General features: G+C 50.5%; 3 protein-coding genes across 3 annotated transcripts; 2 read left to right on the top strand and 1 right to left on the bottom strand.

Annotated features, from left to right (window-relative positions):
* Positions 1 to 1005: 1005 nt before the first annotated feature.
* On the top strand, positions 1006 to 6223 carry ENH_00026290 (WD domain-containing protein, putative; the record flags this gene model as incomplete). Its single annotated transcript, XM_013579757.1, has 4 exons — positions 1006 to 1159; positions 1424 to 1568; positions 1780 to 5831; positions 6117 to 6223. 4 exons carry the CDS (start codon positions 1006 to 1008, stop codon positions 6221 to 6223), a joined length of 4458 nt encoding a protein of 1485 aa, XP_013435211.1.
* Positions 6224 to 6326: 103 nt separating this feature from the next.
* On the top strand, positions 6327 to 8085 carry ENH_00026280 (Cytosolic non-specific dipeptidase, related; the record flags this gene model as incomplete). Its single annotated transcript, XM_013579756.1, has 7 exons — positions 6327 to 6428; positions 6547 to 6645; positions 6797 to 6897; positions 7086 to 7221; positions 7333 to 7509; positions 7661 to 7867; positions 8002 to 8085. 7 exons carry the CDS (start codon positions 6327 to 6329, stop codon positions 8083 to 8085), a joined length of 906 nt encoding a protein of 301 aa, XP_013435210.1.
* Positions 8086 to 10174: 2089 nt separating this feature from the next.
* On the bottom strand, positions 10175 to 13593 carry ENH_00026270 (DnaJ domain-containing protein, putative; the record flags this gene model as incomplete). Its single annotated transcript, XM_013579755.1, has 6 exons — positions 10175 to 10255; positions 10594 to 10737; positions 10856 to 10964; positions 11210 to 11301; positions 11844 to 11978; positions 12637 to 13593. The coding sequence occupies 6 exons, from the start codon at positions 13591 to 13593 to the stop codon at positions 10175 to 10177; spliced, it is 1518 nt and encodes a 505-aa protein (XP_013435209.1).
* Positions 13594 to 14890: the final 1297 nt, after the last annotated feature.

The raw sequence follows: 14890 nt of genomic DNA, 5'->3' as shown, positions 1-14890 counted from the left end.
CAGCACCATACCTGGCACAAGCTTGAGCCTTTTGCGGGCATGTAACAGTAATCGAAACAGTACGAATGGGAAAACAGTGCCTGATAGTGAGGCCGCCGTCACCAACGATTCTTCGTTCGAAGACGATGGAGGGGCCTGCGTGTTTACGTCCCTAAAGCCGGCATGGGCAGACCGTAATCTATACAATCTCGCTGAAAAGGTGTGGGTGCTGGGTTAGGGTGCTTTTACGATGCAGTTAACGATAAAATTGTCAACCTTTACTTCAACCACGCACATGTAGATATATGCACCGGTTACTCGACTCTCAACGAGATGTTTTGCTCCTCGTATAAAGCCAGTTTCAGCCTCAGGTGCAAGGCGCATAGAGCTCACGCATCCACTTCGCCTGCAGCCATCGTAGCGCTGCCTTTAGCGAATAATTTCTGAACAGTGCCTTTCTGGGCTCTTATTTTCGCAGATCTCAAGTCGTTTGTTCTTCGCCCATGTGAGAGCAGCGAGCAGCACTCTAGGCTGGTCACAATGCACAGGTTGTGCCGGTGGGCTTCCACCTTGGGCAGTGGCTAATGGCAGCGTCAGCACAGAACTGTGCTGCCACCCTTTTCGTTGTGGCCGTTTCATGTTCATGCATAATGGGAGCGTCGGCGGCTTTAACAAAATTCGCCGGTAAGGTATCTCTTTGAGCTTGGTCAGATAAACATTCCACTCGCAGTTTCGCCAAGAAACGTCCAGAGTTCTCTGAAGAGTTGACGGGTCTAGTGTGAATAGAGTTTCAGCGTTCACGATGCAGAGCTGTGGACTTCTAGGTGGCTGTTGCGCCCTCTGCATTGGTTGAAAAACGCACAAATTGTGTCGAATTTCTACCTTTGCAGCGATTTGCTAAGCCTTCTACCCGATCCGATGTTTTCCTTTGCGATAACTAATAGTTGTATCGACAGCGCCTGCCTGTTCGCGGTTTTTTTAGCCCTACTTCCGAACAGCCCCACAGAACGTTCAACACATTCTGCGATGAAAGAAGCTGTGGAGCAGATGATTGCTACGATCTGCTGGCTGCTTGACAAGGAAAAGATCGAAGAAATCACACTAATAAATATTGTCGTATCGGATGGTGAAAGCATTGTTGCCACAAGATTTGTCACAAATGCTCAAGAAGTAGCCTACGGTGAGGCAGTCCACCTGTTGGTCAACGCAGAGTGACACAGTGCCTAAGATTGGCTACGAGCTCGCAGTCTTGAGTCGATACGTCGGCAGGGGGCTGTGGGATACATCATGGTCGGTATTCGAGCAATGCTTGTTCAACGCGGTAATGGCATGAGCGTTTTTCGACTGGCAACACGGTATGCTGGGAAGCACAGCTAAGATGCGCTTACTGCAGTAAGCAGTTCAACAATAAGTGTGCTTGCTGTAATAATTTCTATGGCTGCAGAGTCAGGAAAGTCATCCACTGTACCGGACATGACTGGGGAAACTAGCCCGGCGATGCCAGCGAGCCTCTATTTTGCTACTGGAACGGCGTGGCAACAACAAGAAGAAACTTGCGGCGAGTTTCGCATGACCCACAGAGACAAAAGGTGGCTTTGCGAAGGGCGCTCCAGAGCATTTGGCTGCTCAGATATCCCACTTTTCGCCTTTGGAGCGTTAACAGTTGCAGCACTCCCACTGTTCTAAGCAATTATCCCTTTCTTCCCCAACTTCACAAGCGGAACTGACGGTTGGCAGGTAGAGTCAGTGTTAGATGGTTTTTGCCCTAGGAAATTGGCATGTGGGGTTTTTGCTCTTCAGGACCGACATATGTATAGTGACAAGCGAGCCTTTGACTTCTAACCCGGAAGATTGGATGCCAGTTCCACGCAACACAATGATTCTGATAACGCCTGCAATAGATCTGTTACTTTATCCGATTGCGAGTGTTGGGTACCTGCCTTCACCGCTTCGGCGGCGCCGCAGTTCTGTTTTTCTAGGATCAACCCAGGAGACGAGCTTGCCCCCTTTCGACAAGCAGATCACTCTGCGCAAGGGTCTAGCGGAGTCTTTGGCAAATAGGATTGAAGGGGATTTCGAATCGTTGCTAGAAATAGCTTCTTCTGGTGGTTCTATGGGGACTCCTGGAGTGTCTGACGAGTTAGCGGTGATGATGCTACGATCTATGGAAAATATTGTGCGTGAAGTAGCGGCAGGAATTGAGCCATGCGATAAGGAAGAAAGGGACAAGGCCTGGCAAGCTTTGAAAATTAAGCTGGAAAGGTTGGAGAAGCAAATTCAAGCAGCCCAAGTGCAGAGGCAGGCTGTCGCTGCAGTAGAAGACGGCCAATCTCATAGCACGTGTGGCTCATCCACAATGTCGTCGGGCATTCCGTCGACGAATCTATACCATGCAGACCTTAATTCAGAGACACTTGGAGCTAGCCAGCAGTGCTACGAACTGATTGCAGGCTCTTGTGCCATCTTATGTCTCGAAACAATCATGATATATGTAACAAATAGTAATGAAGAGACTGAGAGGGATCTATCTTCTGCGGCGTCGGCATCACCATGTCTCCCTGTAGTGGCAAAGACGTTCGTTTTTGCGGGTATGCAGAGTGGCGAAGTTGTTGTTTACGACGCTACGAGCGCGTCTGTCGCACCTATCTCTTTTCAAGCTCATGAAGGTGGTGTACTGGCTATGGCTGTCCATGCAAATACTCTGAGGAACGGTTCTCTGAGCGCGAGCCAGAACATTGCATGCAAAGATTGTGGCTCTGTCGTTCCAGAAATATTCTTGGTGACCGGGGGCAGCGATACCTCTTTGGCTGTCTGGGATCTTTCTCCCCTTGTTTTCGGAGGTCGTGAGCCCCGCTTACTTAGCGGCATACAGGTTCTTCTCGACGGACCTAGAATATCAATCGCCGCTGACGATTTGCTTGCCGTGCGTCTCACATTCCTTCCTCATCAAGGAGACGTTCTTTCCTTGTTAGTGAGTGACTGCTCGGGCCATGGTGCCCATACGACAGGAAGCCGGCATGATCCGTCCAGACGCATCTGCACTGTGAGTGCATGTGATGCTTGCATGCAAGGCATACGTGCAGCGATGCGGCTAGATTCGAGTGGAGGAGTCTCTAACGAATATACGCCGTCTTCCCCAGTTGCTGCCTTGCATTGTACAGCAGATCTGCATAAAGTTCAACCAAGTCCATTCATTGAGGACAGAGGATGCAACATACTCCTTTTCATTGGGTTTCAGTCTGCCAAGATAGGTGCAGTGTTTCTCAGTGACTTACTGCGCTACTTTCGCCACACGCAAGTTATGGTGTCTGTCCTGGCGAACGCTGTGTCCTTCCAGCCAGCTCAGCAGCAGTCTCTTTCCCTCCGTGTGTCTCGAGATTTTGAGCTGAAAACTCTCGCATCTGGCCAAGTGAAGGTTCAGTTTTCAGGTGAACAAGAAAGGGAGTCCCTAGGCTCTCTCTTCACCGGAGGTCAAAAGTGCGCTGGCAGCAGGCAACAAGCTGGCCGATCACCAATTCAACAAGGCGGAAGTGCATCGTGTTCACCTTGTCTTTCTTCGGGTCTGGCAAAGTATGAGGCATTTGGACGTCTCCTTTCTGGCTTTGCCCGGAGTCTTCGCTGTGTAACGCTGCATGCATCGCATGCAGCGACGACTTTCTGGTCCACGAAATGCTGCCGCTCCAGGAGACCTGGCTGCCTCTATCCTCCTACCGGCACAGTATACTGTTTCGAAGCTCCCCATGAACTTGAGGTTCCCCTACCTGAAGGAGCTGCCGCCTCCGCTTCTCCAGGCACGTACAGGGTCGTGACTAGCACTTCAAGTCTCAAGATTGTGGCACAGCCGTCCAGAAAGGATGGGGGACTAAAGATAGAGATGCGCTTTTTGCCCTTTGAACAATCCGGCGTTCAGCGTCAGCACTCTCATCAGTCCTTAGTGGGTCCCTGGCTGGATGAAAGTGGACACAATGGTTTCGTGGAATGTCTCACTAGCTGTGGCAAAGGAGTCATCTGCAGCGGTGGAGGCGATGGTCGGCTGCTCTTGTGGGGAGAGAATGGAAGCTTAGTCGGTGAACTCTCTGGACACCATGGCGGGGTCCTATGTGTGGCGTACACTGAAGCTCCCGTAGAGTCGCTCTGTCGTGAGCTGCGCAACTCTGGAGAGCGTCTCCACATAACAAGTCCTCAAGCTGAGTGCACTAGAGATTCTGACGAGGTTGGTCACTCACTTCAGGGTCTTTTGTTTAGTGGCAGCCGAGATAGCAGTATCCGCGTCTGGGCTCTGGAGCAGTTCGTTTGCATACAGACTTTAAATGCCCACACTTCCGAGGTGTTGGCCCTCGCTGCTGACGCATCGCGCAATATCCTAATCAGCGGGTCTGCAAACGGTGAGCTATTTGTCTGGCAGCTCGACTTGATGGTTGTGGCCTTCCAACTCAGTCTGAACCCGTCCCCATCATTTGCAGAAAGCGGGCACTTTTCGTGCACTGCAGCGCACCACGCCTTTGGGCCATGCTCTCATGAAGGCCAAGAAAGAGGCGTGTCTTTCACGGGTCTTTTGCTAGTGTCAGATGCCTCTTTTTTCTCTGAGCACATTAGTGGGAGCTCCGAAAGGTCTTTAGGGGCCGCATTTGCTAGTTGCGGCAAAGGGCCAGGCGGCCTACAATTATGGGCAGGCCGTGGCGACGGAAAGTTAGGCGTCTGGAATATCAACGAGAGAGATTTAGGCGATGAGGGATCTGTAGGAGAGGACCACGTAAAACCAACGAGCTGTGAAGGGTCCTCAGCATGTGATTTCGCTGTGACCGAGACTAACGGCCCTACTGAGGGTAGCGCGGACAAGAAAGACACAGCGGGCGAAGCCCTCCAGAACGCCTTAAGTCCTGCAAATGCAGAAAACGGGGCTGCTGATGGGTCGCGAGAGGGAACGAGAGCCATTCCGATGAACGCGCAGCGTCTATTATGTGCCAACCGGCTTAGTGGCATGGTCATTACTCCTGGAGCGTCGATGCCATCCTTGCCATCCTTGACGATGAAGACAGGGCTAGAGCCCCGCCGAAGAGACTTTTTACCTTTGCTTGCTCAATTTGTCGCATACAAATCCGTTTCCGCCTCACGATGTCCCCGACACGTTACTGGTTGTATAGGCGCCGCCAAATTTGTAGCACAGCTTCTTGAGCAAGCGCTTGGAGCAACGGTGGATATTGTGTGGCCTCAGCGGTCAGCGGTCTTGTCAGAGTTTCACGGCGACCAGTGGGAGGGACAGCCGCATCCTGTAGTATTTGGCCGTCTTGGAACAAATCCGCACCACCCCACAATCGTATTCTATTCTCACTATGACGTTGTATCAGCAGGCGGTACCTCTCCTTCTTCTGTTCCGGCTTCTTCGGATGTGTCGGAAGGCTCAGCCTCGCCTGTGACTGTTTCTGCTTCTCCAAGGACACGCACGCGGACAGCTGTTCCGCCGTCCAACCAACAAGGAGCCCGGAGTAGCTCTAATTCGGTTACTCAGATGACAAAGCATCAGGGAGCTCGAAGCAACTCTCCGGGGTGGCACGGCACAGGATGGCACACGAATCCGTGGAAGATCCATTGCAAAGATGGGTATATATACGGAAGAGGAGTTACAGACAATAAGGGTCCCATTATCTGCTCCTTGCTGGCCGTGAAGCACTTTATATCTGAATGGAGGAGGAAATACAAGGCAAGTCAGGCATTATACGAACGGTGTTCTCAGCACCTGGATTCCGGCGAAGCTTCAGCTACGCAGAATCCTGCGCCAGTTAAGAGCGACCCTGCAATTCCCTTCAACTTCGTGTGGATATGCGAGGGAGATGAGGAGAATGGTAGCGTTGGTAAGTCATCCCTACCTCGGCAATTGGAAGACTACGTGCTTCTTCACAGGCAGCTGCTAAAGACTCTACGTTAGAATAGCTGCTGTTAGCTACTGGACGCATCGATTTTGATCTGCTGCATGCTTTGGAAATTGCGGCATGGAAAGGCGTGCGGCAAAGCTTTCAAGCAAGTGGCCCATGGCTGGCAAGCCATGGGCCACTTGCTTGAAAGCTTCTAGCTCACTTGTTACAGCGCTTTCTCGTAGTCCTATAAGCATGTTTTCTTGTGGCATCGGGTGCACTCAGGCTTGGCTGATGCTGTGGCGCAAAAGGCAAGCTGGCTTCACGGAGCGCGATTCCTCATCTGCAACAACAGCTATTGGGCTGATGACGTAACTCCATGCCTTGTGTAAGCGGAGTTCACACATGTCATCTGCTGACTGGATGTATAGGCATGGACAGCTTCACATATGTAGAACGGGCTGTATGTGCTGATATTTTCATGGTAGCTACGGCATGCGTGGGGTGCTGGACATTCGAGTTGAGGCCACTGGTGGCGCCGAAGACAGCGGCTATCACTCAGGAGTGCATGGGGGTGCCGTGGAGGAGCCAATGCAGGTATGTTTTGGCGCCAGTGCCAGGGCCCCACACAAGTGTTCTGTGTCCACGTGCTTTTATTTACTTGGATTTGCTTGTTCCCACAAAAAAAGAGATACTGCATTGTATGCTGATACAGAGCTTGGTGCAATTATTGAGCCAGATGTATGACCCTTCAACTGGACGCGTGAAAATCCCCCGTTTCTATGACGCTGTTCAGCCCCCCGATTACGCAGAGGTAAGCAGCGAGAAAGCACGCATTTGTAGTTGTACGCTCGCCAAATTTTACAGGAAAGGGTGAAAGTCAAGAGCCTGCTGGTTATCAAAGGAACTGCAGTGGCTAAATGGATTGAACCGAGCAGTGTCACTTTGCACTGCTGCTCTTTCAGTTACAGCGCGTCAAGGCTGCGGCCGATTCCGTGAAGACTGGGTGGGTACAGCGTGCATCTGCCGGCGGAACTAGCGACCCCAACGAGCTTCTTCGGAAAAGGTGACACCTGATCACTGAAGCCAATCTGAGACTGCGACTCATCTTGCTCGCGCTAATTGTTGTGAGAGAGGGCTGAGCCGCTACGTGCTGTTGTAGGGACCCGCATGTGGCAGATGTATCCTAGCATTATGCGTCGACCAAAACCTTGTTGTATCATTGGGTATAAGACGCTCGTTGTTATTTTTCAGTTGGCTGGAACCGTCAATGTCTTTGCTGGGCATAGATGCGTCTTTAAAGGGGAAATGCCCCCATGCTGGAGGAGCTATGCGCGTCATCCCTTCAACTGTTTGCGCAGAAATCAGTTTGCGTCTTGTGCCCCAGCAGGTACTTTTAACACTCCCGCTGTCACAGTTGGGACCGCATTCAGTGAATGTTCCCCAAATAGTGTTTTTACGAAGGATGACAGCTAAAAAACTTCATTCTTTGCCATCTCAGGGGCCTAAGGAAATATTCACTCTAATTCGTGACTACCTTCAAGAGTCATTCAAAAAAGCATCTTCGGCGAGCAAACTGGCAGTTCAGTGCCTCCGCCAAGGACGTTCCTGGCGGGCAGATTTGAATGCGCCCAGAACGCGTGCATTATACGGGGCAGCACATGCAGCGATCAAAGAGGTGAGCAACAAGGCAACGGTTAGCTGAGCACATATGAGTGTCGCACTGGCTGCGGCTGCGCCGTATCTTTCCGCAGCCACCGTGTATCCTGTTTATCAGCAATCACGAGGAACTCATGGCTTAAACGCCACGATCATTTTTGTTTTAACAGGTTTGGGGTGTTGAGCCACTCTACGTACGAGAAGGGGGCTCCATGCCAGCAATTCCGTTTCTTGCCGACGCCTTTCGGAGGCTTCCTGGGCCCCTGGGCCAATGCCAGGGCTCAGATGAAGTTGCAGTTTGTCAGTTGCCATTTGGGCAGGCCAGCGACAATGCCCACCTACCAAACGAACGACTGGGAATTCGGCAAGTCGAAAAGGTGAGCGGGAGTAAAAGCAGTGGCGTCAGGCACCACTGCCTGGCAAGCTGTGTGTGCTTACATCCCGTGCTTACAAGTGGAACAGATGGTCTTACTGACTTCCCTTTTCTGATGCCTTCCTTGATGTTTGTCAGGGTGTTGACGTGCTTGCATGTACGCTCGAATCTCTTGCGGCGCGACTGGCGGAAAGTACATCGCGGCCTGTAGTCGCTCTGTAGGGTACTTTCTATTATGTTTGGCTGATAATGTTAGGAGGCGGCCATGATAAGCTATGCTAGCGCAGGCGGCTGCTTGGCCACCTCCCCGTGAAATTTGCCTTTTCATTCCAGCTCAGACAGGTCACCACAACTCCACCTCGTTCGCTTGTGGGCTGCACCGGAGATTCAATCGACGAAGCAATTCTCTGCAGCAAAGATTGTGCCCATTATGCCTTCCATAGCTGGCTGTCGTTTACACTTCGCGTTTGGCGAGAGGATTTGACGACAAGGTGATTGATGCTGCCAGCCAAGTGCTAGAGGGTCGCCTCGCTGGAACGGCCTGTGCAGATTTGAAGGTGTCCGGAACTTCAGTGTGGGCAGGGCCTATCTGGGCTTATCTCTAGCGACTCTTAAGTTTACACTTACGGTGTCCACAGCACCAAGAGTGCATGCCTGTGGTTCGTCTGCATGATGCAGTTGTGGGAATTCTCTTTTAATCTCGCCTGTTAACATGGATTTGTTGATAAGCTACAGCGCTGCGTGCCTAAGTATGTGCCAAATGTTCATTTGTTTGTGTCCGTTGTGGCGCCTGTCCGTTTCCGCTCTTCTTGACGAAGCGACAAGGCAAGAACAAACGCGAAAGCGTCTGCAGCTGGTTCTGTTCAGCTGGCTGCATCAGAATCCGTGTCTTCGCATCTGCCTGACTCCGTTGAGGGGTGGTGGCTCCAGAAAAGTCCGAACTCCTTGCACTATATTTCTTCTTAAACAGCATCTTGCACTCATATGACAGGGCTCAACAGTTTATGTGCCTGTTCAGTGCATTGTCGCGTCTGGTATCTGGTCAAAGCCTTTCTAATCCAGCAAAAATGCGGAACATAAGAGCCCATAGGAGCACAAAGAAGTCCGTAACCTTTTTCCGCTAGTACTGGCAGTAGCTTTAACGGCGTCACCAGGTGGCAATGTCTATTTCCCAGTTTCGAGACGGTCTCACTGGCATACTAGATGCGGTACAAACTCCTGTCCAAACGCAACAGACAATGAACGGCACCTAAAATTGCTCACGGAGCAAGGCATGTATGCATGGCTTATTTCCGTATCAGTGCCACGCATTTCATCACGCTCTCTTTTCAAGTTCTTCGTAGCTTACAAGGAACCACAAGTAGAATGTACCTGTGTTGCGGTAGCGCCATGCGTTTTTACACCTCCAAATTAAACTGCCCTACTGGCGTTCTCATTAAGGAATGGTTGCTGTCTTCCGAACCGCCATCCGCAGCCCATCCATTGTAAGCGCGCAAGGAAGAGCTAAGACTACCGTGCCGCGGCCTCATGCTCGCGCAGTCTGAGTTATAGGCTCTAGGCTTTAAGAAATCCAGCTGCATCGAGCTCTCTTGTATTCGTCGCGATTACTAAGCGAATTCCTTCATTTCAAATATTGAGCACGTTTGTCCACGAATGGCAAGACCCGTTGCTGCCTGCAACACTAGATACAGTGCTTTGCAGGCGAACGCACCTCAATAGTTCTCCTTTTCAGCTGTTGTAAGTGGATCTGCTTGCTGGCTGCAGGCAGCATAGTTGACGGCAAATGTAGGGAGCTCCCGAGGCCCGAGCGCTTTGTGAAACATTAGAGCTTGTGAGATATGGTTGACCCCTGATATCTGCTTTGCAGTGCCGATGCTGCTGGTTCAGGTGAATTCATCAATTCTCAAGTTCCTGTCAATACAGCCGTTGCTTTGTTGCTGTGGTTGCCAATGTTGCTGCGACGCTAGCGAAAGTACCAGGATTCGTGCGTTGCATTTATGAGGAAATCTGCAATGAATGTAAACTTCTTTCCTTGTCCCACTGGGATGGCACGTTACGTTCGTCCATCCTCCTAGTCGCATTAGTGTATGCCTCTCAAAAACAATAGGAGGATAGAAACGATCTTAATACGCCGCGTTTCCTATATATACGTTGTATGAGGCGCACTCGCCTATTCTTAAAAAGCTACAGAGAAGCCGTACACCAAGCTGCACGACATTTAATAACGAAGGCCTGCGTATCCTGTCTCCATCGTTCCCCTGTCCTCTGCACCAATCGTGCTGTACTTTTGATGCTGCACGTGACCTCGCTATTATTCTCCTACAACTTCTGCTTCTCGTAGACGTCTTAGCAGCTCGCGATCTTTGGCCGTTGCTGTCTCTGGCAGAGCCACCTGCACAACATTGGACGATTACAATTCCGAATATATTGCTGGTAAAGGCACAACACTGTAGTGCGCATACCTCGGCGAACAGGGCACGGCAAAAGTAAATTAGCGCTAAGGAAAAAGTTATACACGAGACGGCATACATAGAGACAGCAACGAAACGCCACAAAAAGACTGCTACGGTAAAAGTCGAAGCTTTAGGCAACAGAAGGCACAACGCCGGGTACAAGCGGAAGAAGTCCGAAGAAGGCTCCACAAAAAAGGAGGCTTGCACAACCTCATGTTTCTTCTCCGAGGTGCAATTGTTCTGTGCCTATAATCAGTCTGACTACAAGCAGGCTTACTCTCAAAGTGACAACATGATCCCCTCTTGCCCCAGAAGGGTCATCAATCTTTTTGGCACCTCTTCCTTTAATGAGAAACTTCCGGCCAGAGCGAGAAAGGGCTGGTATCTTTAGTTCCACATCGCCGTCCACCGTATGCACGGTCTATTGTAGCAAATACAAAAATTACGATTAAAACTGGGGCAGCACCCAAGGACAGGCTGCACTTGTGGGAAAAGCTAGACACGGAATAAGAATAGCATCAGTAATCGGTTAGGCTTACGATGTTGCATCCATACACTGCATCTTCTAGGGATATCGATTCCTCGCTGCACACATCTGCACCTTCCCTAGTCAACCGATCGTGGCTCTCAACACCTATCGATATATACCTAATGGAGCAATCGCAACCGCGGCAACTCGCAAGTCATTGTGAAAGAGCATTGCCGTCAGACCGGGCTAGTGCCCGCACGACCCTACAACTGTGTCGCGCTGACACAAATCTTCACTCATTTTAGAAGCAACAGAGGTTGCACTTATTCAATATGCCGCCATCTGGTAGATGCACCTATCTGCAGCGCGCACATAAATGATCACTACGGCACGTTGGTATGCTTTCGTTCCTGGGCAAACTTACAGATCACCTCGGGCTTCCCCATTTCTGCCTTCACTTCCTTCGCCTTCAACGCGCAATAACGATCCCTCCAAGACCCCAGCAGGAATGTTGACCTGTAAATATGCCACAGGCTGATTCCTGATACGGAAATAATGGCACTGGCAATGAACGAATCAAAGCACACGCTGCTCCTAAACTCGCGAGGAATTTGGGCATCGCAATCAAAACATCAAGCATAGACTGAACCAACGGAAATATAAACACCAGCAGCAACAGATCCACACTACCGAAGGCACAACCAGCAAAAGCAAAATAATGCCAACCAGTAGCAGCGCTGCCAAGTCCAGAATAACGCCAAAATCCCCCAAAGTAGGAGTTGCAAAATGGCTAGGAGCAGCGAGACGCGCATAACAAGCAGCAGCTTCGGCAGGTGCCATTAACATCAGTTGCAAAAATTGACAGCGGAGAGAGCAACTAAAACAGAATTACAACCACAAAAAACGGCAATACAACCCACAGAGGCAACGCCGACGCCAGGATTGGCGGCAGCATCAGCAGCATTGTTCGTAACTAGAGCAGTCCGAACGCCGCAAGAACCCTAACAATACAAATTATCACCATTTTTGCCATAATCAGCAGCAGCCTGCACCATTACCTTTAAATGAACGTCCTTGCTTATTAGCCCCTCTCCCTCACAAGACTTGCACACAGGGCCCTGAGAAATTCCCGTCGCATTGCACGCCGAGCAGGTGACGGATGTCGTCACGAAACCGAAAGAAGAGCGCCTCGTCTGGAAAAAGAAGGACGTTGCACAAATCCAGGTGAGGGGCTCAGGACTCTAGCACCAGCAAAGGCAACAATAAGAAGCTTGCTGATCGCTCTGGCACCAGCAAGGCAGCAGTAAGAAATTTGTGGAGCCGGCATTCTGTCACAGTTCCCTTCGCCTTTTCAATATCATCACGCGCGCTGTGTATACTCAACAACTCACGTAAACACAAACTAGACACAGCTAGCCAATGGCACAGTCCTGGCTTCACTTTAGCATGTGGATGTGCTTTTCTCAACGCGCAAGCTCGCATTTCAGCACGTATGCACGCAAATACGCACATATAACTATAGAGAAATATATTGTCACAACTACTTTTCCCTTTATTTGCTCGGTTCGTAGAAAAGCATAGACGCACCACACCCGCTGCCCTTCAGATGGAAACAAACACACAGTCAAGGCATTCTCAAACCTGCTTATGAACAGCTCACATTTAATGAGCTGCAGCACTACTGTACTGGTTGCAGATATTATGGAGGCTAAGCTCCTGATCGTGGACCCTACACACGAAGCGTAGACTCAGAGGTGCTGGCTCGCCATTGCCTACGCAATACAGAATAGACATTTGGCTGGAGGCAGATGCCATCAAGGTCCGAAAAACAACAATATCATCTCATCTCACTTCCGTTTGCATCCCTTGGCCTTCACAGACTGGACACGTTGACGTTCTTCGGTTGTTTGGTCCTGCACAAGCTGTGCATGCCTCTTGCCGACGTACTATGACAGGCAAAGAGCAAGCTCCATTTAACGCCGCGTCTAAAAAACTGAGGGTGACGTGAGCCTCAACGTCTAGGCCCTGCGGTGGCCCCTCCGTCTGCCGGCGTCCCGCTGCAGCAGCAGCAGCAAACGGGCTGCTCCTGCCGAAGAAATCCCGACCCAGTAACGAGGAAAATAACTCCGCGGGGCCTCTCCTTCTGCGTACTGGTTCTCTATTTTCAATATACTCTTTTGCTGTTCCTCCTTGCTCCGTGCTATTTGAGTTGTGCGGATAGGATAAGGCAGGCAGCAGCTGCTGGAGCAGGGCACTGAGGGACTCCGGGAGAATGCCGTTTTCATCGTAAGCACTACGCAAACCGGGGGCCTTCAGTGTAGCAACGACTTCATTAAAAAGCGACAACAGAAGCGGATCTACTGTAGTTGTAGCTGCATGCCTCTTCAGCTGTCCTTCCAATTGCTTTGCTCGAGAGGCAATTGCATCTGCAGGAGCGTTGTGTGGAACCCCAAGTAGCCGATAGAGATCAACCTTTGGTCGTCGTTCCTGCTCTTTCTGAGGCTGCTGTTCACATGCTGCTTGCACCCTCCTGAATCGCCCGAAGAAGGAGGGAATGGAGCTGACGGCAATTGTGGAGGCCTGGCCCCCAGTAAGGTGGTGAAATCCAACACCATGACCGAGAAACGCGGGCGCACTGAGATGTCTGCATGCCTCAACAAATGAAAGTGCGCTGGACGGTAGTGCAGTGAGTAGCAGCAGACCGATAAAGACGGGAAGCCAATGCTCCCCATGTCTCCTCCGCAGCCAGATATGGAGTACAGTCATCATGGTGGCATTACGACGTAAAGGATGATAGGCACCAGCCATAGACAAGAGCACCTAGGCCCAAAACCTCGACTTCTGCATATTCATTACAGCCAAGTTCTTTACTTTTTGGCGTTCGCTTCTTTGTCCCAATGTGAACTGCAGAAACAGAAAGGGAGGCCTAAGAGATGTGATCACATGGGAATGGGCTAGAGGGCCAATCGCACATCTGTACTTACTTCAAGGACAAAACGAGCTTCATAACTTAATAATTACAGGACCTACAAGCTGTTGACCGCCCAAGCCAGCCACTCTTGGAGATGAGCGGTCATGCTCATCTCCAAAAGTGGCTGGCTTGGGTGGTTGAGGGGCCCAAGTTGGGTTGTTTCTACTGAGTTGCAGTGAGCACTTGTCCTTATGCACTCGTATTTGATGTTTCGTTCTTTCCTTTTCATTAATTTTTTGGATCTAAGGTAAGAATTGGAGGGGATCCTTGAGTCGACACCACCGACAACTACGTGGGAACACCGTTGTTGTGACGTTGTGATGCATTCGCCATCAGGTAGTGATAGTTTCACCCTATGTTTGTACGGTGCTTCTGAATTTGACTGTGGCGTTTCGCGAATAGCCGCTTTTTTGACTGAATTTGTAAGTGTTACTTCCCACACGCAGCTGCTCGCCAACCGACGGTCAAGCCCCTCACCAGACAAGAGTTCTACGTGTACCCTCCCTTCGTGTACCTGTAGTACAGCGCACACTGCAAATCTTAACTTGAATAAACACACACAAAAAATGTCTTTTTCTGGCTGGCCTGTACTTCGTTTGTACGGCGAATACAGGTCTGTGGCAGTATCCCCAAGGAAGCGGCTTTCTTCCAAGCTGCCAACAGGGCGCTGTCTTCAACGATTGTTTCGCCGCCGCCGAATTTGCATTGCGCTTCCACTCAAACCCACTAGCAGTATAAGAAACCCGGAAACAATGAGCTCCCCGTTCTTTTTCAATAACTACTGCCGCCGCTCGGTGACACTGTGCAGCGCGCCACCAGTACTTAGCCGGAACTCTCAGTGGCAGTTAATTTTGAGAGGCATCACTTTCAGAGGTCCAGACTGCGCCAGCGTTCGTTGACGCAGCAGCTCCTTGTAGTTTCATTTAGGTGGCGATCAGGCAGCTTGACCTGCAATTAAACTGTATGCTTAGTGGAATATATGAGGACAATTAAACTGTATGCTTAGTGGAATATATGAGGACAGACATGGTCATCACGAGGGACCAGTTTTCTTGCCTTTTGCGTGTACTCCCAGAGACTTCAAATGTACACTTGCCTGGTTCGCCCAAATCTGCATGCAAGAGAGTTTGTAGC

The sequence above is a fragment of the Eimeria necatrix genome, genomic scaffold, assembly GCF_000499385.1.
Source record: "Eimeria necatrix Houghton genomic scaffold, Enh_scaff19, whole genome shotgun sequence".
Classification (NCBI taxonomy): Eukaryota; Apicomplexa; class Conoidasida; order Eucoccidiorida; family Eimeriidae; genus Eimeria; species Eimeria necatrix.
The sequence above is the reverse complement of the archived record's forward strand: the minus strand, read 5'-3'. Positions and strand labels throughout refer to the sequence as shown.